The 27,412-nt window shown below is 41.3% G+C and overlaps 1 protein-coding gene across 1 annotated transcript; it reads right to left on the reverse strand.

Moving 5' to 3' along the window:
• Positions 1-2,165: 2,165 nt before the first annotated feature.
• Positions 2,166-26,979, reverse strand: ERICH5 (glutamate rich 5). The gene is made up of 4 exons (XM_074944054.1): positions 26,747-26,979; positions 11,794-12,189; positions 9,064-9,183; positions 2,166-3,154 (listed from the first exon to the last, which is right to left on the reverse strand). Exons 1-4 carry the CDS (start codon positions 26,835-26,837, stop codon positions 3,132-3,134), a joined length of 630 nt encoding a protein of 209 aa, XP_074800155.1. The 5' UTR covers positions 26,838-26,979; the 3' UTR covers positions 2,166-3,131.
• Between the last annotated feature and the right edge of the window lie 433 nt (positions 26,980-27,412).

Genomic DNA, 27,412 nt, shown 5'->3' on the forward strand with positions numbered 1-27,412 from the left:
AGTGGATAAGGTCCAAACTTAACAATGAAGGACACCCAGGAAGAGGCTAAATGAACAATCTTCCTACCAGATCTTGCTCATGAACATGGCTATTCCTAAGGTTACCCTTGGTGACCTGTCCCTGACCCTCATTCCCTCTGGCATGAAATGATACACAAACCCTTGGCTGGAGCTAGTAGGATCCATTAGATCAGTCTGCCAGCGTGAGTCAATTTTATGCCAATTCCTAGGACCTGACACTAGCTCTTTCTACAAATGTTTCTGAAAATGGCTTTTCAGACTGAATAGACAAAAAAATCTCCTTTAAGGTACATAGGCATAACTCCGTAGGTAGGCCTTGTAAACATATCACACCTGCAAATATGAATGTTAACCTTTAACATGGTGCAATTCCTATTTGATACAAGAACCAATTTCTGTCCTCAGCAACCCCCTTGATTTCACTGTGATTGCAGAGGCATATGTCAGGACATAATTTGGCCCTCTGGGTCTTAGTCGTGCAAAGATGCTTGTAAGGTAACAGTGTATACGTTCGTATCGTACAGAATATTGGCATTACTAACACTGGAATGTTAGTGATTGTTTAATTCTGGAGGTAGCGATAGAGTAATTTAGACAGTAAAAATAGTTTTTGTGACAGTTTATTGTTTTCCACATCCAGTCAGAAAAGCTCTTCTGCTTTTAGGATGGCTGGGATGAAGTAACATCGATGCTAGCTGTACTCATGAGGTACACAAGGAAGTGCCTGTGTTTGAGGAAGGCAAGTATTGCTGAGGAAGTGGCAGGCTCAGAATCCTTTTTCTTCCAATTAAAAATTGCTAAATGATTTCAAAAAAGTTGTGTGGTGTGATGTATATGGATGTTTTCACTTGTTTCTTTGAAGCGGCCACTGATATGCAGTTTGTGCCATGGTAATGAGATTGTTTGTGCAGTCTATAGGTTACCTTAATTATTTATAAAGTTACATTTAAAAAAACTAACGCAGCTCCGCTGCTGCTGCTACTACTACTGGTCTCACTGATTGGAATTACTATTAGTATATTTAAACCCTTTTAAATGTTTAATAATTCTGTGCCAGTATTGGAACTGGATATCAGAAAAAAGTAACAAGGGCAGTTGCTTTGATTTGATTTGAGTCCAATATTAGAGAACTAATAGAAAGCCCCAGCAATATCCAACCACAGAAATTTTACGGGGGGGGGGAGGGAGACGGGACCCACGTCCTAGGAATTTTAGCTGTATTTTGTAAAAGCTGCAGCATTTTTAAAACAGCAGCATATTCAGCAGAAAATGGAACTGATTACATTTGTTTCATCTACTGAATTGCAAAGAACATAGAACCCCATAAAATAACTGTGACTCGATACAACATGTAGGCTGCAAATAAGGATAATGGGTTCTTCCAACCTAAAACTGGTGTTGTTTCCTATCTTAAAACAGAGTAAATTTCAATAGTCTGAACAGGACGTTAAGAAATAGAAGACTGTAAGAAATAACACAGTAAACATGACCAATATTAGCTGAAGTGAGAAATTAAAAGGCAATGGATATAAATCTAAATATTTAGCACAAACCAAAGCCAACTGGAGTCAGATGTACACATATAATGCAGACTTTGTCTCTCAGTATTTTAGAAATTGTGTTTATCTTTATCACTTATGTGATGACCTCCTAAATGGAGCCAATAAGTGCTCACCCATTCTGAAAAGCCTCACCTTTCTTTCCTGACTGCAGTCCTCTGACCTCTTATGCCAAAGAGTTTTGCAAACACAATCCCAGCGATAATCAGTAGTGCCTTTCTTCCTGTTCAGTATCAGGACAGATTTATCCTCTATCACAGTGTTTCTCAAACTTGGGACGCCACTCGTTCAGGGAAAGCCCCTGGCGAGCCGGGCCGGTTTGTTTACCTGCCACGTCCGCAGGTTCGGTCGATCGTGGCTCCCACTGGCCGCGGTTCACCGCTGCAGGCCAATGGGGGCTACAGGAAGCGGCAGCTGCTACGTCCCTAGGCCCAAGTTTGGGAAACATTGCTCTATCACATCCATGAAAACAGCTGTTTCAAGGCTTGTTTCCACAGGAAGTTTATGTTGAAAGGCTTCATTATTCAGCTTCTGGAGAACAATTTAGCATGTTGTAAACCAAGTAAGAATCCACACTGTATACTCTTTCCTTTTTTTTTTTTTTTTTTTTTTTTTTTAAGATAACACTATCGGGAAAAGGTGGCTAGAATGCACATACTTTGAGAGCAAGGAGTTTCCTCAGTTTATATTTTAGAAACTATACAGTGTCTAAATGTAATTTTATTAATAATTTGTATCCGTCTGAGTTTTAGCAATTGTTAAGTTCCTTTTGCGCTTCCATAGGTGTGCTTTCTTCCACTGCAATAGTTCTTCCGCTGCAATAGTTACCAAGTGTATGTTCTACTGCTATCCTATCAGTAACCCTTTTTTTTTTAAAGTCACCAAAAGACATTAGTCATTAGAGGGTGTCACATCCTATGTATTCTTTATCTTCTTGAAAAACTGATTGTTGCATCTAGCCATGTCCTGTTAAATGGGTGCTTTCAGGTCCTATTCCTGTATATATCTATGAACTTGAGCAACTTGATAAACATGAGTAGTCCATGCACTCATTGAAACTACTCACCTGTGTCAGGTTTGAGATCAGGACTGGACCTATGCTTCTGATCTCAACCTAGCACTAACGTTGAAAAAATATGCAGTATTATATCTTTTGCATCCTGTATAATGTTAGTTGATACCAATTATAACAGTGTCCCTCAGATTGATTTTAAGTTACTCATTTTAACCTGTAAAACTCTTAAATGAAAATCGAGCAGTTATACTGTTTTATATGACAATTCCTTCCACTCTATTAGCAGTGGATAGAAGGCACTCTATGGCAGATAGGTAAAAAGTTCATACATTTCAATTACTTGTTGAAGTCTTGGCAACTTGACTTCAGGAAAAATACTTAATTTTTTTCTGGTGCCCCTTGTTAATGCTTGTAGTGAAGTCCATAAAAGCTTTTTTTAAAATCCTGATATTCCCACCCAAAAGCCATTAGATTAAAGAACGTTCATTTGAACAGCTGATAGAACCAAGAAGAGGAAGTCCAAATAGACCTGACTCTCATTCCTCGTTATTCGTTGCCTCTGAAATAGATATATAAAAAAAAGAGTTACCTTGTGATGCACTGAATATTAAGATATGTATTAAAGGGAGACTGTCAACTTGAGAACCCCTTTAAATAATACATTCTGAATAGTTTGCCCCTCTGCTAGTATATTTGGAAGGATCTTTTGGGAGGGCCTGAGAAAACCACTATCCATCCTCAGCAATCCCCACTTCCTCCATCCCCCCTCCTCTTTGCACATGTACCTACTCCATACGTTTTATGGAAATATGCTTAAAGCTGTGAATATGATGTAACTGAAATTTGCTTTATGCAAAAGGTCTCTTGTAAGGTATCATTACAAAGCTTTTAATCTACTGAATATATTCCTCCTATTTGTATGTATCATTCTTGTATCTGAAGCTAGAAATATGAAGTATAACTCTGAGGTCCTATTGTAATTAGGCAAAGTGTGGGCCATTAATGGTGGTTTGGAAGCTTGATGGCTCCCATTGACTAGGACAATTGGTTGTAAATGATCTGTTTACTTGCAAACCTTCCTGGGTGCGTGCAGGCCGGCCAGCCCTGGAAGAATGGAGGCTGGGGTCTCAAAGGACATGTGAACGTGTCACCTAATACTGGAATCCATCTTAAACCTGGTATTTTTCCCATTTAGAAGGAGAGATGAGGACCCAGAGAGACAAAAGATTCCTGCCTTGTGCGAAAGATATAAAAGGGAGTGGAACAGAACAAAGGGTGTGGCCAACCATGAGAACACCCCTGCTTTCCACCTAAGATGTCTGCTGGAACTAACAAGCACTGTACCAGGGGAAAGGATTAGGCCAAGGCTAGGAAGGAGTCTAGTCTGTGAACCATCTCTGAGGGTAAGATTTTACCTGTAATCAGTTTCTTAATGTATTAGGCTTAGACTTGTGTGTTTTTGCTTTATTTTGCTTAGTAACTTACTTTGTTCTGTGTGTTACTACTTGAATCCACTTAAATCCTACTTTTTATACTTAATAAAATCACTTTTGTTTATTAATTAACCCAGAGTAAGTGATTAATACCTGGGGGAGCAAACAGCTGCGCATATCTCTCTATCAGTGTTATAGAGGGCGGACAATTTATGAGTTTACCCTGTATAAACTTTATACAGAGTAAAACGGATTTATTTGGGGTTTGGATCCCATTAGGAACCGGGTGTCTGGGTGCTGGAGACAGGTGACCTGCTGAGTAGTTTTTGGTTAAAAACTTTGGGGCGTGGACCAGACCTGGGCTATGTTGCAGCAGGCTAGCGTGTCTGGCTCAACAAGGCATGGTTCTGGACTCCCAAGCTGGCAGGGAAAATGGGCTCAGAGGTAATTCCAGCATGTCAGGTGACAGTCCCAAAGGGGTCTCTGTGACCGAACCCGTCACACCTACATTCTCAATTTTAGTTGCACTGCTGCTGTTACTAGCAAATACCCTCCTGCAAAGATTGGGAAAGACCATGTATGTGAAAGGTGCTTTCAGATCACTGCATGAGACAGACCATGCAGATGACCATAAACAAACCAGTGACACTGGTTACACACAAATGAGCAGCTCGAGGGAGAGTCTGTGTGGGTATGCTGTTGTGTACTGCACCAACCACAATCTGAGTTTGTTATTTTAGATCTCAAAAAAAAAATTATCCCTATCTTTCTAAAAAACAATTTATTTTTAAAGACATTATAACTATTCATGAAGTTGCTGTCGCATATTGGGACTTCATGTTGCTAATGCCTTTGAGACAATGGCGTTGGTCATGTACACTGGTGGCTACTCAGGCCAGAGAACTGAAGGCAATTATTAAAAATTAGCAGAGGAACATAGGAATTCTCATACTGCATCAAACTCAATGGTCATCTAGTCCAGTATCCTGTCTCTGACATTGGCTTATTATAGCCATATAAATGTCTAATCTCTTTTTGAATCTTGCCAAATTCTTGGCCTCAATGACTTCCTGTGGCAGTGAATTCCACAGTTTAGTTACACATTGTATGACAAAGTATTTCCTTTTAGCAGTTTTGAATTTCCCACCTTTTAATTTCATGGAATATTCCCTTGCTTTTGTGTTATGAGACAGTTCTCACTCAACCTTTTCTAGACCATTCATTATTCTATAAACTTTCATCATGTCCCCTCTTATTTGTATGCTAAGCTAACAACCCCTATCTTTTTAAACTCTTCATATGAGATTTTTCAATGCCCCTGATCATTCTTGTCACCCTTCTCTGAATCCCCTCGATTCTGCAATATGCTTGTTGAAATGAGGTGAACAGTGCCACACACAGTATTCCAGAGAATGCCACACCATGCACTGATTCATATAACAGCATTATATTCTTTGTACCATTCACCATCACATTCCTTATGCATCCTAACATATTGTTTGCTTTTTTGACTGCAGCTGCACATTGAGCAGAGGTCTTCATTGAATTGTCTCCAATGACAATGAGGCTTTGCAAAAGCTAAGAAGTGCTATGCTGAAACGCACAGCATGAAAGTCAACTTCTGGCCACTTTGTCCAAAAACTTATCCCTAGAGGTGAAATATTTGAAGTAGAAAACATTTCTGGATCTTTAGAGGCAAAGCTGTCATTGAACACAGATGCCATATTCACCAGACTACAGCAGTCACCACTCATATGGTTTCAATGCTTTGGTTTTACACAGTGGCCTAGCTATTAAAAAAAATGAATTGGCATGTTATGGCATTGTACAAACTGACAATGTACTACATCACATTACACAGGTGTGAAGAGGAAGTGAATGCCCTATGCCAGAAGTTGCCTCCATAATAGCACTTATATATCAAATCTGCAACAAATGGCAACGTTTATGCACATTTACCAAACTTCTTAACCACTACGCTACGCGCCTTTCAGGATTTATTGCTCTTGGTGTAAAGCTCTTCTCATTATCCTGTAACACTGCAATGTACAAGATGGGTTTGTCACAGTAAACTTAACTGAAGCAAATCCATGCACATAAATGCTTAAAGCATGATCCAGAACTTGCTGCAGATGTGAGTGACATCTTATTCAGCCCCCAGAGGCTACTCTCTATTGGCTTGAAGGGGGACCAGTAAACACCACATTCCTGGACATTATCACAATAAGTGCTCAACAGTACCAGCAGGCAGCAATACGGGAGGACTGGATCAGTGCTATTCTGCATGATCAGATCTAGATTTTAAACCACACTGACATTAACCAGTTTATTATTTAAGGTGCTAGAATTTTCATGTGAATTTAAAATTAAATTATTACATGGTCTCAGTTCTGTATAGTGGCAGTCAGACAAGGTAAAACCAGGAGAATAAAAAGGAGAAGCCCTGGCACAATAGTCCAAACCAGGACATGCTGAATGAGAAAAATACCTCTGGAAAAATCACAGTAGCAACATTATTACATTTTTAATTTAATTGAGAGAACGAGACCATAGCTCAAATTGAGGCAATCCCGTTTTCTTATCAAAACAACCAGATTTAAAATCTTAAACTGTATGCTGACAAGTAAACAGAATTGTTTTCCTCCTCTGTGCCTGGAGGACCAAGTGACTTCAGCTTTATGGGAAAGATTAGGCCATGCTACTATTTGTACTTGGAAACTGAAGAAGCTAGGAACCTTGAAAATATAGGTTTTCTGCTCAGAGACAGGATGATCCAGTGGTTAGGGTGCTAACCTAGGAAGCAGGAGATCTAAGTCCAATTTCCTACTGCACCACCTAGTATGTGACCTTGGACAAGTCACTTAGTCTCTCTGCTTCAGTTCCTCATCTGTAAAATAGAGATAATGGTATTTCCCTGCCTCACGGGGGTATTGCAAAGAGAGTGTGAGATGTTCAGGTAATACAGTACCAGGGGCATATAAGTACCTTAGATTGATATTGCTTGTACACAAGAAGAAGCTACACTCCCAAACTATCCAATACTCATTCTTAATTTTGGACACACCCACAATTTGAGTTTCTCTACACTTTCCTACAGATGAACAGTCAATGACCTCATAATAAAGGCTTCAAGAATCACCCTCTTTAAAATAAGAATAATTTATTGTCTAGTGTGCATATGACCATTTCCCCCCCCCCCACAGTGGTGCAGACAGACTGAGCTATGCATAGAAATACAAACACCCCAAGGTATGCAGAAAAGTAGCAACAGCTCACTTTTTGTTGACAATAAGCTCACCTTTATACTGTGGTGTTAACTATAAAAAACAGCTATTGGAATTTTTCTTCTTTTATTTCACTGTTATACGGAATGGGGGCATAAGATAATGGTAATTATACTCCTGAGTCCTCTGGCTCCTTTTGATCATATAGATTTCCGCTTTTAGAGATATTCACTAGCATATTCCTAAGGTCTTAGGGTTTGATCCATCAGCTCTTAAACAAATAGCTCTTATTCATGTGAGCCCAATCAGAATGATCAGGACTATTCATGTAACTAATAGCTATTTATGAGAGTAAGAATTTGCAGGAACAGGTCCTAAGAGCCAGATTTTTAAAGGTATTTAAGCACCTAAAGCAGAGGTGGGCAAACTACGGCCCATGGGCCACATCCAGCCTGCGGGACCCTCCTGCCTGGCCCCTGAGCGCCTGGCCCGGGAGACTAGCCCCTGGCCCCTCCTCTGCTGTTCCCCCTTCCCCTCCGTGCACCGCGCCATGCTCTGGGCAGCTGGGCAGTGCAGTTGCAGAGCCGCAGCTTGACCCGGTGCTCTGGGTGTGCGGTAAGGGGGTGGGGGGAGGGGTTGGATAGAGGGCAGGGGTCCTGGGGAGGCAGTCAGGAATGGGGCGTTCCGGGGTGGTCAGGGACAGGGAGTGGTGGATGGGGCAGGAGTCCCCGGGGCGGGGGGGGGGGGAGCTGTCAGGGGACATGGGGGTTGGATAGGACAGGAGTCCCGGGGGAGCCATCAGGGGGCGAGAAGCGGGGGCGGGGGTTAGGATAGGAGGCGGGGGCCGGGCCACACCTGGCTGTTTGGGGGAGACACAGCCTCCCCTAACCGGCCCTCCATACAATTTTGGAAACCCAATGTGGCCTCAGGCCAAAAAGTTTGCCTGCCCCTGACCTAAAGATACAGACAGGCATGGCGTGGGATTTTCAAAAATCAGTGGGAGTTAGGCACTTAAGTGCTTTTGAAAATCCCATTAGGAACCTATCTGTGTCTTTAGGCACTAAATACCTCTAAAAAACTGGCCCTACGTGACCGGCTTCCATTAAAGTTAATATGGGACCCTCTGTTTAACAGTAAGGGGTAGGAAATACCTCCCATGAAATGCCTGCGCGATGACGGAAATTAAAGATGTATAATTTGAGTGTAAAGTTAAATTCTTCTGGAGTGATGTTCCTATTCCCCTACATTTATAATTTTTCATTTGTTTTTAAACATTCTCTCTTCAGCTCATGCTTTCTACTTACCCACACGATTGCACTGACTCTGGAATTTGCACTTATCCTAGTGTTATGTTCCTGAATTCAGCTGCTAATAACAAAGAGCAGGCGGATCTAAAATGAAGGATCATCTTGGAAAGGAAATCTCAAGGTTGTGATAATAAACTATTCATAAGAATAAGTCTAGCAAATAGTAACTATGGGATTCATGCTCTTAATGAAACATCTAATTTTCCAGGCCTGTGCATTAGAGAAAGTCTACCATTTTTGCCAAACAGGGAATGATTTACTGATTATAGGAACATTATACAAATGAGACCCGATAGAATGCACAACTTACGCCTGATTACTACCAAAAAACAAACCAAAAAACAACGTCTTTTAAGGTAACTATGCCTCCTGTGTTAAAATCAGAAGGCAGCAGCTGCAAATTGAGAATGCAATGATAATGAAAGATACGTTCATTAACATTGTACAGCTTTTCTGTCTCTTAAATTATAATACACATGGTTCTTCACTTCTCTGTCAACATACCTATCTCTGTTGCTGCTGTAGCATCCACAGCTTCTCCTGTTTCTTTTTCTTCTTTTGTTTCAGTCCCCTCACTTACTAGCTCACTGTGCTTCTCAGTTTCCACTTTTTCTCCCGTCTCACCTGGAAACAGTAACCATGGATATCAAATTAGGATACCCTTAACCGGTATTAAATACCCCAGCTCTTTTTTGCATGGCTGATCTGGTTTTGTCACCCCTGCAATAGCTTTTATAGATACAGCAATATGTCAACAACCAAATGAATCAATAGATAAGAGACATTCAAATGTAACTTACAATTGTGGAGGTACGTGCATGTTTCACGTCCATAAAATGCTCCTGCTTCACTTGTCATTCATAGAACTCTGAGCTGAGGCTTGATTTCATATTTAAACTGGTTTTGTTTTCTTATGTAACTTTTAATATAGATATTGTTATCAAGAGTCAACAACACAAATAGAAAAGAGTGGTAGCGTGCAGTTCCAGTTGAAATATAAAACTAATGATTTCCCTCACTGTCATCCCTCTTAGTAGTATCAGTGAATTAAGGAAATAAAAAAAAAATGCTGTAAATAAATAGAAGAGCCCAATCATCCCTAAATTCATGGAGAGAACCCTCCTCCCTGTGCGAGCACACACACAAATTAACTGTATGCAGAATAGCACCATTTTGAGACAGACATCAGCAAAACTGTACACAGAGTTTGTCCAAAAAGGAATCCTGCTGTGAGATGAAGGGGAACAACAATGACTAAATGGTCAAAATAACCCCCATATCTGTCCTTCAGACAAATAATCAGTTTCTTGATTGCAAAGATGTCCCAATACAGGGTCCATGCTACATGGATTACTAGACAGTGTTCTGCTTCCAATATCATGCTAGTAAGCTAATAAGGGCCAGTTAATGGAATAATCAAGTAATCAAACTCTCTTAGAATCATAGAATATCAGGGCTGGAAGGGACCTCAGGAGATCATCTTGTCCAAGCCCCTGCTCAAAGCAGGACCAATCCCCAATTTTTGCCCCAGATCTCTAAATGGCCCCCTCAAGGATTGAACTCACAACCCTGGGTTTAGCAGGCCAATGCTCAAACCACTGAGCTAAACTAACCAAGTCAGCCATCTAGCTTTTATGTAACACAAGTATTTTATTTTAGTAATTTAACGGATATGGAGATAAATTACCATCTCATAAAGAAGCAGACTCCAAATTCTCTTAAACAAGAATATGTAAGAGTGGAGAAGGCAGCTCCTGTGCCTCAGATATCCCTATGTGAGGGGTACAGGTTCACAACACAGATTCAGGAGAGCCAATACATTTACGGACGGTGATGCTACATATCCAAGTGACTGCATGTGCCATTAAGTTCTGCTTGAAGAAGTGACCTTTCCCCCTCTTCAGCAGGAATGTGCAGTGGGAGAGGCTGTTGGTGGCATGCTCTCCTACAGAGCACATGCCCTATGTGCTTCACCCATCTGTGCTCCCCTAGGGAACGCCTCTCCATAAAGCGTCCAATTCTTTAATAAGTGGCAATTACTCATTGTGAGACACCTGATCCCTAATTTAAGCTACTCCCCTTAGACATGCACCTACTACATGTACACTCAGCCAGTGAGAAACCCAATCCATGCGTGGGATACTCTGCCCTCATGTGTAAACACTCCCTTGGATCTCTGACTCACTGAGCAGCCTTCTCCTGAGATAACTTACCGCATCTTGCACTCCCCCCTTCCATGAGGTCCCCAGGCCCTCAATCCACGTTCCACCTTTGTGATGCACTGCAAATACTCTCTGACATGATTTTCCTCCCCAGATATCTACTTTTCCTCTTCTTCGAGAAACCCTACCCCATGCTCCTCCTTTTCTTACACTCATATCTCCTGTGCTTTTCTGCTTGTCTAGCAGCTAGCCCTGTAAGATGGCCCTTCTGCCCATTTCCTCCCCCCACAGCTTGTTTCTGTTTTTTTGAATTGGTAGAACACCACCACAATAGAAAGCAGAACTCTGTATTATAAGGCCAAATGCATCCCTGGTGTAACTCCAATAGAATTAGACCAGGTAACGCCAACAGAATTACACCAGGGAGAAATATGCCCTACAGTATAATAACTGAGCATAGCAAAGACTACTTCTGCTACCCTCTCTCAAAGAGGCCCATTGACTCCCTGCAAGGTAAAAGGACTTTCTATGCAGTTAGCTTGATGCCTGTGTTACTTATGCTTCTAGAATAACTGCATCCAGCACTCTCTAGGTGCTTTACAAATAAACTATACAGGGAACGACCCTTCCTTTCTATAGCTTGCCGAGATCCCACTCCCCCCACAAGGATAACACTACAATAATATTTACGTCAGCTATATACTAAAATGGATAATATGGCATTTGTGCATATTGAGCAATAATATTTTACAAAGAAACACCCCTCAGCACTTAAATGAGGAGTCTAAGGGATGTTTTATCTAACCAGAAAACACAGAAATGAAGTGAAATGAAGTAGCACAGTCAACAACGGATAGTGCTGAGAGGCTTTATTACAGTTATTACAATTTTGACTTCTGCACATGAGACTTTCCCAACCACATTCTTTCATATAATACAGTGTAAGAACTCTGTGGACTAAATTCTGCCCTCACACACTCATGTGCAGTGTTGACTGAAGTCAACAGGACTTGTACACAAGTCTCTAAAGGCAGAATTTGGCCTCCTGAATCTCCGAAAACACAAATATTACCCTCAATGAGTTGGTCCTCTTCGTTACTTTGTACTTTCCTGATGATTTCTGTTACAGGGCTGACACTTCCCTCTGCCGGTCCTGCAGGTGGCGGTATCCCAGTGCCCTCTGCCGGTCCTGCAGGTGGCGGTATCCCAGTGCCCTCTGCCGGTGGTCCAGTGTCCTCCAGTGGTTCTGCAGCCAGTGGTCGAGTGCCGTCCAGATCCACTCTTTTATAGTTAAAATTAACACATTCTGCTGGTGCTGGAATCAAAACTTCTGGCTCCTCTGCTGGAAGATTCTCACTAGGGTTTATCTCCTCAGATGTGAGATCCACCTCCTCCATTGGGTCTAACTTTGTCTGGTCAGGTATAGTTTCATTTTCCTCTGTGGTTGGAAAGTTTTCATCCGAAGTAGCTTTTATTTATTGTAATTAAAAAGAAGAGAGAAAATATGACATTAATGAACAAGTGTTTAAAATAGATCAGTACTAAATCAGGACAGCACTTGTGCAATTACGTCACAACTAGAGTGGGGTGAAATGCTTTTGGTGAATAGTAAATTCGCTGAAGAATGCATTTTTCAGGGCACCAAAACTATCTGCCAATTCTGGTCCAATTCAGCCAATAGTTTTGGCCAAAGAAGGAAAAAAATTAGAGCTGTTAATTAATCACAGTTAACACAAGTGATTAACTCAAAACAAATTAACTAGACTTAAAAAATAATTGATTATATAAAACAATGTAAAACTTTAGCCCCTACAAGTCCACTCAGTCCTACTTCTTGTTCAGCCAATCTATCAGACAAACAAGCTTGTTCACATTTATGGGAGATAATGCTGCCCGCTTCTTATTTACAATCTCACCTGAAAGTGAGAACAGGCATTGCACGTGGCATTGTTGTAGCTGGCGTTGCAAGGTATTTACATGCCACATATGCTAAACATTTGTATCCCCTTCATGCTTCGACTTGTAGTCTCTAAAGTTTTACATTGTTTTGTTTTTGAGTGCAATTATGTAAAAGAAAAAATAATTCCACATTTGTAAATTGCACTTACACAATAAAAAGATTGCACTTGTATGAGGTGAACTGAAAAATACTGTTTTTTCTGTTCCTTTTTTACGGTGCAAATATTTGTAATAAAAATAAATATTAAGTGAGAGCTGTACACTTTGTATTCTGTGTTATAACTGAAATCAATATATTTGAAAATGTAAAAAAAATCCAAAAATATTTATAAAAAATTTAAATTGGTATTCTATTATTTTTTAACAGTGCAATTAAAACTGTGATTAATTGCGACTATTTTTTATAATCTCATGATTAATTGCGATTTTTTTAATCATTTGACAGCCCTAAAAAATATATTTTGGAAAATTGGAAGTGTTGTGTCTTGGCCATTTTGAAAAATACTGTTTGGACTTTTCATATCAAAAATGTATTTTTATTTTAATATTTAGCTAATTTAAAAACAAAACAAAAGAGTGAAAAACACCCAAAAATCTGGAAACAAATAATTTTGGTTTAAACAAACTATTTTATTTGACCCTAAATGATTTTTTTCAGTTCTCTCATTTGCCTTGAACAAAATCAGGTTTTTTTTAAATTTCAGCTCAACCCCTGAACAAATTATTCACTCAGCTCTAGTTACAACCTGTAAGACAGTTTGCATTTATATGTATAAAACTTATTCTTTTAATAGATCTGTCATTCCTATGAGTAAAGCATATTGAATATGTAAGTGTTGTCTGAGTCAGGCCCATATGATCAGATACTGACCAAGGAAACAATTTCTACAGCAAAAATATGCATACAGCCAGTGTACTGAGTGTTAAATCCTACCCTAGGATACACATAGGGTTGCCAGGTGTCCAGTTCCAGTCGAAAAAGGACTCTGGTGGCTCTGGTCAGCACAGTCGGCAGCGCAGCAGGGCTAAGGCAGGTGCCCTGCCTGCCCTGGCTCCACGCAGCTCCCGGAAGGAGCCAGCATGTCCAGCTCCTAGGCGCAAGGTGACACCGAGTGCCAGCTCCACAGCTCCCACTGGCCAGGAACCGTGGCCAATGGGAGCTGTGGGGGTGGCGCCTGCGGGCAGCACGCAGAGCCCCCTCACCCCTTTTTCTAAGGAACCGGACATGGCAGCCGCTTCTGGGAGCCACCTGAGGTAAGTGCCACCCAGAGCCCACACCCCGAACCCCCTCCTGCACCGCAACCCCTCACCCCAGCCCAGAGACCCTCCCGTACCCAAACTCTCTCCCAGAACCCACACCCCTTCCCACACCCCAACCCCCTGCCTCAGCCCTGAGCCCCTTTCCATACTCTGAACCCCTTGGTCCCAGCCTGGAGCTCCCTCCTGCACCCCAAACCCCTCATCCCCGGCCCCCTGCCCCATTCTGGAGCTCCCTCTCACACCCTGAACCTCTCATTACTGGCCCCACCCCAGAACCCGCACCCCAAGCCAGAGCCCTCACCCCTGCCCACACCCCAACCCCCAGCCCCAGCCCAGTGAGTGATGGTGGGGGAGAGCGAGAGATGGAGGGAGGGGGGATGGAGTGAGTTGGGGGCGGGGCAAGGGTGCTTGGTTTTGTGCGATAGAAAGTTGGCACACTAGATGCACACAGGTGGCTTCTAATGGTGTTTACAGATGAGGTGCCATGTCTTTCACTTGAAAACGCAAACCACTGAGCTAGATTTTCATATTCAGTAGAATTAGCAGCCATTAGGTGGATTCTCCCCTTGATGCAGCTACACAGTTCCTGTTAACGATAGCGGCGGTAATATGCACACCAGACATATTGAGGGGAGAACATATACCTCAAAGAATGATGGGACACCTGCCTAAATGCTACCATCTAACCACTGCTAACCTCAGTGAAGACCAGGGCATTGACAGCATACAGTACTTCACATACATGACAAGAAAAAGCATTTTAATTTCTTAAAATACACAACATTTTTAACACTGAACTACTGTACATATTAGTCTATCTTATAAACACAAGCTATACATTCAAATGTACTTCTCTACTAATGTGGAAGGAATCACTGAAATATGGTAAACATAAACTAAACAGTTCTGGCTCCTTCATCTATGATTGGATTACAGGATAAATAAAGCTATGGGTCTGCTAGTCAGATGAAGTTTAGGAGAAGAAAATAGAACAAAATTGCTTTTATGCATCATTTCTATAGGCATTTTATCATAAAGTTGAAAAAGTCACAGAATGAGCCATCAAATTAATACCAATCTACCGGGCCGATTTAATCATCATCTGATTAAATTTGCCAAGACATTGAATTTAACTATCTCACAAAAAATATTATGATGAAAGAAGCCTTAGGGAGTTCATGGAGGAAATGCGTTAATATAGTAATTGCAAGATTATGACAAACTGCATTTTCTGGTGAAATGATTATTGCGGTGATGAGAGTTGTCAACAGAATTAAGCAATATTTTAAACACGTAGGGGAATGGCTGAAGAATGTAATAAATCTTGTTTTTAATCAGATTATTTGAGTCTGGTTGCTTTTGAGATAAATTCATTGTGGTATATCCTTGAAGGGAAAACAGTTCTCTGTGAGAGGCAGTCAGGGGGAAAACAGTACTTCTCCAGGGGCACTCAGGTGAGGCAGTCCCCTAAAAAGTGCCACCTGCATACTGGCTGAAGTGAGCAGGAGTACAAGGAAAGACAACTGAGGTAGATGAGTGGCAGGAATAAAGGATCGAAAGTGACAACATACATGGAAAAAACGTGCTAAACATAGGGCATCCAAAGGATGCTCTCTCTCATTTGCATAGGAAACTATAATCCGAACCAACGCACTGGGCTACCAATAATGCAATTATTCTTTATATATGTTAGGTGGATCTTGGCAAGGTTCGTAGTCACAAAGTTAGATTGCAGGTTTTAGCTAAATGTATTGAAAGGGTCACTGAAGTGTTATCACCATTGATTACATTATGATTTTGTTATATTGCATGGGGTTTACTATTATGATTCACATAAGTTATTAATATTTCAATTGATTGAGAATATTATAAAATACATATTACTGTACAGTTGGGCTTTACAATAGAATAGCAAAAAGTTTTCTGCTTTATCTTCTCACTGGAAAATCTTCACAGTAATAAATAAAAATAATTCGTGAATTTAAAAAAGTGTGATTGTGAATTAAAAGAAAAACTGCAAATGTTTTAAACAGTATTGTATATTATAAAGAAATATATATACATAAAGCCACAACAGTTTCATGTTTTCATGCAAATGAGCATTGTCAAATATTGAGGTGCACAATAGTTTGCAAAGTAATTCAAGGTATAGTGGGAAGAATGACATGAAATGAGGGGTTTTAGGTATCTGATTACAAAGAACTATAACAAGCCAAACTCAGTAAGAAGGCATGCACAGATTTCTTAAAGAGTTGGTTTTTTTCCAGGAGAAGGGGTATTTTCTGGTCATGGCCCCTATTTTCAAAACAAGTGCAACTAATGATTTTCCCCATGCCTTTGTGTGTTCAACCTGAGTCAGCTTAAAGGGGTGTAGTTTTCAAGAAGGGGGTGATCACCACTTTCTGAAGATAAGGCCTTTTTAAAGGTGTCTCAAGTTGGACACCAAAGATGGAGCCATCCAAAATCACTAGGCTCTTTTCAAAATTTGGCTCTTCAGAGTCTGATCCTGCAAACATTAACACACGTGTTACCATGTTACTTCTGGGAGTAAAATTACTGGCATGTGTGCTTACAGAATTGAACCCTTAGTTACATTACACTTCAACATAAAATTAGTTTTAACTTTCAAATAGGCAGAAGATTACATTTGCTTACAGAATAAAATCCTCACTAGAACTGTGTGCACTTGACATTTTACACTTACCAGGACACTGTCAGTTCCACATACTGCAGAACCAAAACATAGGTTTTATAATATCAAGGTTTTCAAAATTTAACATCAACAGAAATATTTCTAAATTTTAAATATTTCAATAGAAACAATTTAAAAAAAAATCCTAATACTTCCCTGCAAATATTGTAGCAACTTGGTGTTTTACTTGTACCACAAAGTGAAAATAAATGAAAATTGACTAGAAAAAAAAATTAAATGAAGTAATCTAGTCTCATAGTCAAAGCATAATATAGTGCAAAAAGGTGAATAAGCAAATGAAGTGAAAAATACATTAGATTTATCTACCACCTTTCATCCGAGGATCTCAAAGCACTTTACAGACATTAATCCACATATTAATTAATAGAACTTACCCAGAACATGACCAGGAGGTAGCTAAGGACACTCTACATCAGGGATTGGCAACCTTTGGCACGTGGGCCGTCAGGGAAAGCCACTGGTGGGCCTGGATGGTTTGTTTACCTGCAGCGTCCACAGGTTCGGCCGATCGCAGCTCCCACTGGCCGCAGTTCGCCGTCCCTGGCCAATGTGGGCTGCGGAAAGCGGCAGCCAGGACATCCCTTGGCCCACGCCACTTCCCGCAGCCAGGGACGGCGAAGCGTAGCCAGTGGGAGCTGCGATCGGCCGAACCTGCGGACGCTGCAGGTAAACAAACTGTCCCGGCCCGCCAGCAGCTTTCCCTGACAGGCCACGTGCCAAAGGTTGCCAATCCCTGCTCTACATTTTACGAGTGGAGAAGCTGAGGCACAGAGAAGCTAAGTGGCTTTACCAAGATCACACAATGAGTAATGACAGGTTTCAGAGTAACAGCCGTGTTAGTCTGTATTCGCAAAAAGAAAAGGAGTACTTGTGGCACCTTAGAGACTAACCAATTTATTTGAGCATAAGCTTTCGTGAGCTACAGCTCACTTCATTGGATGCATACTGTGGAAAGTATAGAAGATCTTTTTATACACACGAAGCATGAAAAAATGGGTGTTTACCACTACAAAAGGTTTTCTCTCCCCCCCACCCCACTCATTTTTACAGAGGGTAATGGCTTGTAGAAAGTGGTGTTGGAGAGCTGCCGAGCTGCTGAGCAGCCTCTTGTTCATATTCCGACCTATTCATGATGACAACAGCACCTCCTTTGTCAGCCTTTTTGATTATGATGTCAGAGTTGTTTCTGAGGCTGTGGATGGCATTGTGTTCTGCACGGCTGAGGTTGTGGGGCAAGTGATGCTGCTTTTCCACAATTTCAGCCCATGCACGTCGGCGGAAGCACTCTATGTAGAAGTCCAGTCTGCTGTCTCGACCTTCAGGAGGAGTCCACCTAGAATCCTTCTTTTTGTAGTGTTGGTAAGGAGGTCTCTGTGGATTAGTATGTTGTTCAGAGGTGTGTTGGAAATATTCCTTGAGTCGGAGACGTCGAAAATAGGATTCTAGGTCACCACAGAACCGTATCATGTTTGTGGGGGTGGAGGGGCAGAAGGAGAGGCCGCAAGATAGGACAGCTGCTTCTGCTGGCCTAAGAGTATAGTCGGATAGGTTAACAATATTGCTGGGTGGGTGGAGGGAACCATTGCTGTGGCCCCTTGTGGCATGTAGTAGTTTAGAAAGTTTAGTGTCCTTTTTTTTTTTTTTGTAGAGAAGCAAAGTGTGTGTTGTAAATAATCAAAAAGGCTGACAAAGGAGGTGCTGTTGTCATCATGAATAGGTCGGAATATGAACAAGAGGCTGCTCAGCAGCTGTCCAACACCACTTTCTACAAGCCATTACCCTCTGATCTCACTGAGAGTTACCAAAAGAAACTACAGCATTTGCTCAAGAAACTCCCTGAAAAAGCACAAGATCAAATCCGCACAGACACACCCCTGGAACCCTGACCTGGGATATTCTATCTACTACCCAAGATCCATAAACCTGGAAATCCTGGGCGCCTCATCATCTCAGGCATTGGCACCCTGACAGCAGGATTGTCTGGCTATGTAGACTCCCTCCTCAGGCCCTACGCTACCAGCACTCCCAGCTACCTTCAAGACACCACTGACTTCCTGAGGAAACTACAGTCTATCGGTGATCTTCCTGATAACACCATCCTGGCCACTATGGATGTAGTTCCAACATTCCACACAAAGATGGACTACAAGTCGTCAAGAACACTATCCCCGATAATGTCACGGCTAACCTGGTGGCTGAACTTTGTGACTTTGTCCTTACCCATAACTATTTTACATTTGGGGACAATGTATACCTTCAAATCAGCGGCCCTGCTATGGGTACCCGCATGGCCCCACAGTATGCCAACATTTTTATGGCTGACTTAAAACAACACTTCCTCAGCTCTCGTCCCCTAACGCCCCTACTCGCGCTATACTGATGACATCTTCATCATCTGGACCCATGGAAAAGAAGCCCTTGAGGAATTCCACCATGATTTCAACAATTGCCATCCCACCATCAACCTCAGCCTGGTCCAGTTCACACAAGAGATCCACTTCCTGGACACTACAGTGCTAATAAACGATGGTCACATAAACACCACCCTATACTGGAAACCTACTGACCGCTATTCCTACCTACATGCCTCCAGCTTTCACCCTGACCACACCACACGATCCACTGTCTACAGCCAAGCTCTGCGATACAACCGCATTTGCTCCAACCCCTCAGACAGAGACAAACACCTACAAGATCTCTATCAAGCATTCTTACAATTACAATACCCACCTGCGGAAGTGAAGAAACAGATTGATAGAGCCAGAAGAGTTCCCAGAAGTCACCTACTACAGGACAGGCCTAAAAGAAAATAACAGAACGCCACTAGACATCACCTTCAGCCCCCAACTAAAACCCTTCCAACGCATCATCAAGGATCTACAACCTATCCTGAAGGATGACCCAACACTCTCACAAATCTTGGGAGACAGGCCAGTCCTTGCCTACAGACAGCCCCCCAACCTGAAGCAAATACTCACCAACAACCACATACCACACAACAGAACCACTAACCCAGGAACCTATCCTTGCAACAAAGCCCGTTGCCAAGTGTGCCCACATATCTATTCAGGGGACACCATCACAGGGCCTAATAACATCAGCCACACTATCGGAGGCTCGTTCACCTGCACATCCACCAATGTGATATATGCCATCATGTGCCAGCAATGCCCCTCTGCCATGTACATTGGTCAAACTGGACAGTCTCTACATAAAAGAATAAATGGACACAAGTCAGATGTCAAGAATTATAACATTCGTAAACCAGTCGGAGAACACTTCAATCTCTCTGGTCACGCGATTACAGACATGAAAGTTGCGATATTACAACAAAAGAAACTTCAAAACCAGACTCCAGCAAGAGACTGTTGAATTGGAATTTATTTACAAATTGGATACAATTAACTTAGGCTTGAATAGAGACTGGGAGTGGCTAAGTCATTATGCAAGGTAACCTATTTCCCCTTGTTTTTTCCTACCCCCCTCCCCTCAGACGTTCTTGTTAAACCCTGGATTTGTGCTGGAAATGGCCCACCTTGATTATCATACACATTGTAAGGAGAGTGATCACTTTAGATAAGCTATTACCAGCAGGAGAGTGGGGTGGGGGGAGAGAAAACCTTTTGTAGTGGTAAACACCCATTTTTTCATGCTTTGTGTGTATAAAAAGATCTTCTATACTTTCCACAGTATGCATCCGATGAAGTGAGCTGTAGCTCACGAAAGCTTATGCTCAAATAAGTTGGTTAGTCTCTAAGGTGCCACAAGTACTCCTTTTCTTTTTACAATGAGTAAGTGACTGCACAAGGAAAAAGATTCAAGCCTCAGCTCCAAGTCCTCTGCTCTAACCACTAACCCATGCTTCCTTCTAGTGGCAAGAGAAACACAGATCCTTTGCACACAAGGATGCAAAGCCTGTGTTGTAGGAGCCAACACAATTGCCTTCTGTTTGAACAACAGACCCTGTGCTAGTCTACAGCCCTTTACTCAAATTCCAGTTTGTACCTGTTTCCTCTTTTCATATCTAACTGATGACAGGTTTTATATAATATGTCCTATGCAAGTGTGGATTTTAAAATAGTATTATGCCATGTAAAGTCCATCTTGCTGGGAATTCAGAGGGCATTCCCCTGCTTTCATTCAAAATAGGGTAGACTCTCTAAAATGGAAGAAGTAGGGCCCCAATCATCAGCTTAATATATTCATTCCTTAGAAATATGAATATCTTGTGGCAATCAACACTTAAGATTCCTTATAGTGATAATATATTAAGCCTTTGAAAATATTTATTTTCATTGTTGGAAGAAGATAAAGTTGGAGCTAGAAATGGTAAAACTATTTTGAGTTTAGATAGGCAATTCCCACAAACTTCATACCTCTGTAATAGAGCCATCTGCCAGCAGTTGTATGTTTGTGTTCATTTAGATACTTATTTCAGATACAGTGAAATAGCCACAAACTTTTGCAATTACATTTCAGTTGAATGAAATAAGTTTTTCCATAAACAAATTAACAGAAATCTTTTTGTAAATATCTTTTTCCTATTAAACTAATTCAGGAAGTAAATAACTTGCATCCTGATTGGTTGGTAAGAATTCCAACCCTGAGTAAGTATTTCAGCATATTTACACAAGTCCGAACTTACTAGCACCATAACATTAGTTTAAGAAGTTAATATGCCTTATAACGTACAGTAACAAAACAACAACCACCATCTAAATTGAATGACTGAAATATCTGAGATTCAGTAATTTCAGTCTCCACTTTTCTGCTCAGAAACAGGAATTTCTTCTATAGAAGCACTAGTACCAAGCCAGCTGCAGAATGAAACTGACAAGGAATTTGGCTTTAGCATATTGACGAAGTAGGCCGAAACAGCAGGAACAATATAAAATTATTTCATCAAAATTTTCAGGGGGCTCCATTGTACAAAAGTGTGCCAAGTCTGCATTATTCCACCTAGCAATCTCAGTAGTACTATTCCCTTACAAACCTGCTATTAACACTGTACAACAAAACAAACGTTCTAAAATACAACAGCAAAGATTTCACACACATAGAAAACCTTTATTCTACAGCTAGTATTCCTCTAGTCAGGGGAATAACTGTATGTAAAGTCCTTATAACAGCACCATGACTAGACCTACTAACACATAGTTAAAGAACGCAGGTAGGGATATCAGTAAAATTAAGTGCAAACAAGCAAGTTTTTAAGTTAACTATGTGCGTATTTTATCCAACCCTATTAGTGTTAGATTATGGCACTTATGCCAGAGGAGACTTATGTAGGGTTGACCTGGAGTCACAAGGCCCCACGAGAAGGACTGGGAAAATTATACTCTCAGGCAGGCACAATTTCTCCCAAATCTATTTCATGGGCATAAGAGAATGTTCGTATCTCCTCCACCCATTAGGATGGATGGATTGGTGATGGTGGTGGGGAAATAGTTCTTTGGCCTGATGGCTCCATTCTCTCTCCTGGCTGATGGCCCCATTTCCTGATTATATCTACCAGAGAGAGCATGGCTGTCTACCAAAGCACTCATGTGACCACCATGAAGAGATTCTTCCATTCTTAAGGTATGTGCAGGGGTTCTGCAGCACAGAAACCAACTGGGCTCATAGTTGCGTTTGAGTTCCATACTGCACGTGTGCCAAGGCCAGGATTTAGCACAACTGATTTTAAAATGTCTTTGAAATAACTTCTAAAATGAAATTATTAAAATTTTTGTGAGCTAAGTTTATGGAGATGCAATGTGTTAAATCTAGGAATATTTGTTAAAGCACTAAGAAAAGGAGTACTTGTGGCACCTTAGAGACTAACCAATTTATTTGAGCATAAGCTAAAGCACTGGCACTAGATACAAAGAAGTGAACCAATTCTGAAAACCCTTACTCATGGGAGTAGCCCTTGCTCATGTATGTAGTTCCAATGACCGCAAATGGAAGTACTCAGAATAGCAGATAGCTAATGTGAGTAAAGGTGGCAGGATCTGGCCCAGAAAACTAAATAATTTCAAATATGACATCAGAATAACCTCAAAGCTTCAAAAATTATTTGTTCTGAAAGAAAACTTACATCTAAAATCTTAGAGAAATATTAGAAAATTAAGGATCTGATCCCGGGGTTCAGTTGAACTACAGAGAATGCAGATCAGGGGCACACCTGCTCAGGACTGCTCTAACTTAACCTGGCTGTAGGCTAAATACTTGCTCCAACAAGTTGAAACTACAACAAGGGATTGGTGTCACACAAGATCTGTGCCACTGGATGATCACCTGCATAGTAGGCTGATCTTCCGCAATTCAGATTCCACCAGCAGTGCAATTCCAAAGGGCAGTACCATACTTGAGAGCCTCGTCCTAACACCTATAGGGTTAGCATTCAGGTTCTTTAAAAATGACAAGCATCCATTGGGACAAATAATACAGTGAAAAGATAAAGTAAGATTTGTATATTTTCTTTGCAGGTAGTGGGAAGGATAGTCTTAAGCAAGCTGAGGAGCCAATCCCACAAAACATTATTCATGTGGCTACTCCATATTCACACAATTAGCTCCTTAGGGCCTGATCCAGCTCAAATAAAGTGAGTGGGTTGCCATTGACTTAAATGGGATAGGAATGGCCCATCGATTTCATAAGGATAAGGATTGCAGGATCAAGTCCTAATATCAGACTATGTCCTGAAATTTATTTTTATGCCAAACTACCACTGGCTTCAAAAGACGTTGTACAAAAGGACTGATAGGATGACTTGTCTCTAACCTGGAAACAAATTAATTAAGAAAGAAAACTCATACCTTATTATCACAGATAAATCATATTTGAAAAACTGCATTCAACTGAAGGCAATGATAGGTGACCCAGGTACATCCATGGGCAGAATTAGGCTCAAAATCAGGTAAAAATTATTACTCAGAGTAAGTATTTTACTCAGTAATTCCCTTAAAATACATGTAATGAAGCATATATTTCAAGATGTGAAAATTACCTCTATATTAGCTAATTCAAAAATTCTGAATACTGTTATAGTCATTCACAATTTTATTGATTCTCTACTTTAGAATCAGAAGAAAACACAACGAAAAAGTATGAATATTTGTATATACTAAAATATACACATTATCTGTTCAACAAATAAAAAATATCAACAGGTTGTCTATTCATGGTGGGATTTTAAAAAGCACCAAGCCACTTAGGATCAAAAGGCCCACTGAAAGTCAGAAAAATACTCCTCATGAAATCAGTGGCCCATTTAAGTCAATGGCAAAACTCTCACTGACTTCATTCAAGAAGGATAAGGCTCAAAAGAATTGTGTAAGCACGGCATATCTGCATGAATGAGATTTTGTAGGCTTGGGTCCTTAACTTGCTTAAGGATATCCTTCCCACTATGTGCATAGGAAATATCAGAATAATTTCTTACTTCCACCTTTTCACTGTAATATTGGATTATTTGTTCTAATGGATGCTTGTCATTTTTAAAGAACCTGAATGTTAAACCTGCAGATGTTAGCGACCAGATTCTGCACTACAGTATAGCCATTGGAATTGTACTGTCAGTGGAATCTGACTCAGTGTGGATCAGCCCAGGACATGGGTGATTCTTCAGTGGGGTTGAGCTGGTGGAGGGGCTTCTTAGATAATACCACAGTCAAGGGGATTTGTACCTCTTAGACACTTTTGAAAATCCAGTAATATTTATGCCTGATCCTGCAACCCGCACTCAATTAAAGTTTAAAGTTCTAGTGACATGAGCAGATTGCAGAACTGGGCTCAGATTTTGATGCGACTCTGCTCTCTTTTTGCCAGTGGTTTCAGCGGGAGTACAAGGCCTGTTTTTATAAGACAAACTATTGTCAGACAACATTTATGAAAAAGCAAAACATAAGGTAGCATAAATATAAAATATCTGAATGACAAAAATAATGATAGGCATTAAGATCAGTGACACTAAGCTGTTATAAAAGTAGTTTTTATAATGAGACAATCATTTCATCATCTAAGGCAATAACTGGTTGTGTTTTATCTAAAGTAATAAATATTTGTCATCTTTCAGAGTTGAGATATACAAACTGCTTGTAACAGTTTTGTTTTTTTTCCCAAAGTTGCTTACAAAATTCTAGGGCCAGTCTTAGTTGATGTGGAAGATGGCTGAAGCTGAAATTTAATTTAAAAAGCTTATCCGTTACATAAACCACACTAACCACCCAATAATAGACAAAGAATTGTGTCTAGACTTGAAGGAGGTCAGGAAATTCTGCCATGGGAATGTACCCCCAGCTTTTCTATGTTATGGAATAATTGCTGATGTGTTGGTTTACCAGCTGCTACAAAGTAACTTTACTATTGCTTTTCACAAACTTGCAGGTAAGATTAGGTTGGGTTTTGGTTTTGGGGGTTTGTTTTTTTGTTTTATTTTGTGTTAATTCTCTAATGGAATCTGTTAAGATTTTATCTAATGACTCTTTTGGAGTCTTAAAATTTCTACCTAGAAATTGTCTATTTAAAAAAAAGTTAATGGTTTTAGGCTAAGACTTTGGATACTAAATTCCAGCACTTTTTATAATCAGTTTATAAATCTGTGAAAAAAAGAACACAAAAACAGAAATTATGCTGACAAATTTCTAGGGTGGCCAGTGCCTGTCTGAATGATTATTATAGGTGCGTCCTTCACAGTTAACTCTGGGAATGCAGAACAAGTAGTATAATCATTTGATACTAATATGCTTTCTATTTAAAAAGAGATCTTCTTCATTCAAGTGCTGGATTTACTTTTTAACTTGAAAGTAGGTTCGCTTAGACCACTGGTTCCCAAACTGGAGTTTGCAAAATGTTACAGGGGGTTCTCAGGAAAAAATTCCCTAATGGCGGACAGAGCTGTCCCTAGAGACCCTAGGCAGCAAGGGGCCAGTGGCCCGGAGCCCCTAGATTTCCAAGAGCTAAGCAGATAAAAGCAAGCATACCTATCACACTGAGGAGATTTAAACTTCAAGATTCCTTATAAGAAATGGAAAGGGAGGTGAATATTTTTTGCTGTTTTAAAAATTAAAGAGGCAACTAGTATTGTTTTTAAAATTATTATGAAGAACAAGTTTAAGCTTTGTTGTAACATGTGTTGTTTGCCTGGACTGCTCAAGACCTGAATGCTTGTGTAAGAGGAACTCTTTGAGTTGGCTTCTTAAATACCTTCATGCTGTTACACATCTGATACTACTTGATGAAACATACGAGTCTTGTCTTATAACAGGCTTATTCAAAGTGACACAATCTATGAAAGTGAGATCTTGGAAGAGTGTTTCCATTTTCATAATGTAATAAAAATACTGTAATGATAAATAATAATGTCTAATAAATAGGGTGTAATAAGCAAGTCATAAAAACAAATTTTATATTTCCAAGATCACTGCTTTTATCATTTATACTCAAGTAAAGGAGAAAATCCCCGGAAATATTCATTTTTAAGAGAGGGTTTGCGAGACTTGACATTTTAGTGAAAGGGGTTCACAGGTTGTGAAAGTTTGGGAACCACTGGCTTAGACTGATGTGTTCCTGCAATTCCCCCTTCCTTGTTTGTTGTCATCCTTTGACATGTTATGACTTATTTGGACCACAGTCTTAAAACACTTGTGTACATGACTTTATTCCCCTGAAGAGTCCCATCGAACTCAGCACAGTTTCTTGAGTAAAAGAATTCACATGCACATTTACAGGACCGGGCTACCTAAACTGCTCTGCTGGGCACCGACCATCAGCTTTTGACCTGTTCTGTAAATCACTAAGCACATCTTTGGCTGCATAAACAGCATTTATTTCTGGATAACTAAGCAAAATGGCAGAATTCCCTCAGCTAGAGATGACACCTGAATCCACCTTTGTAAAGTGCTTGGCGGGGAGGGAGGGCTGGGATAGAGCAGCTAGCGAAGGACACGGTTTAATAAAATCACAACAGCGATCAAGAACAACAAATAACACCGGTTCCGAGAGAAGCTGACCCCCTTTAGGAGACGGGCAGCAGCGCAGGCCCTTGCAGGATGTCCGGGCTGCCCCTAGCCCGGCTTTGGAGAGCCCCGCTTGGCCGACCCGTGCTCACCACATTTCTGCAGCCCGTTGGTGTCGCTGGGTTTTGCAGCCGGCCGGTTGCTGTCCTCGGTCTGGGTCTGGGTGCTGCTAGAACAGCCCATCGCGCCTCGTGCCCAGCGCCTGGCGAGGCCGCCAGAGGAACCCCGGGCCCGAGCCTGTCGCGTGCCTCCCTCCGCGCAGCCCGCGTGTTTACAGCTCGCGCCGCGTTGCCATATGAACCGCGCCCCCAGCCGCCGCTTCGCTTTCCCAGCGCCCGGGCTCGCAGCGGTGCAGAGCGCAGGCGCAGGCGGCCCCGGGGCGTGGCTTGGAAATAGGAGGTGGGTCGAGGGAGACGCGTGTTCCCGCCTCCTGTGTCAGCTCTGTGCAGCCCCCGCCGCCCGGCGCTGCTACTGCACCCCTGGCTTGAGGCGGTTTCCGTCCGGATTTACAGTCTGGTTCAATGGCTCTCAGCGCCCCCCACTCTACAGATTCTTCCAGGACCAGCTCTGTTGCTGAATTGTCCAGTGAGGCAGCAGAGAACAAGCGCATCTCGGACAGCAGCAGGGAGGCAGGAGCTGGCAGCCCCAGGAAAGCAAAGCCCGTCTGGGAACCCGCTGCCCCACCCCCGCCCGAGGGCGCCCACAATGGTTTCAGCGGTAATAGCAACAGATCCAAGAGCGAGAGCCACAGTCTGGAA

The sequence above is a fragment of the Natator depressus genome, chromosome 2 (assembly GCF_965152275.1).
Source record: "Natator depressus isolate rNatDep1 chromosome 2, rNatDep2.hap1, whole genome shotgun sequence".
NCBI classification, from domain to species: domain Eukaryota; kingdom Metazoa; phylum Chordata; order Testudines; family Cheloniidae; genus Natator; species Natator depressus.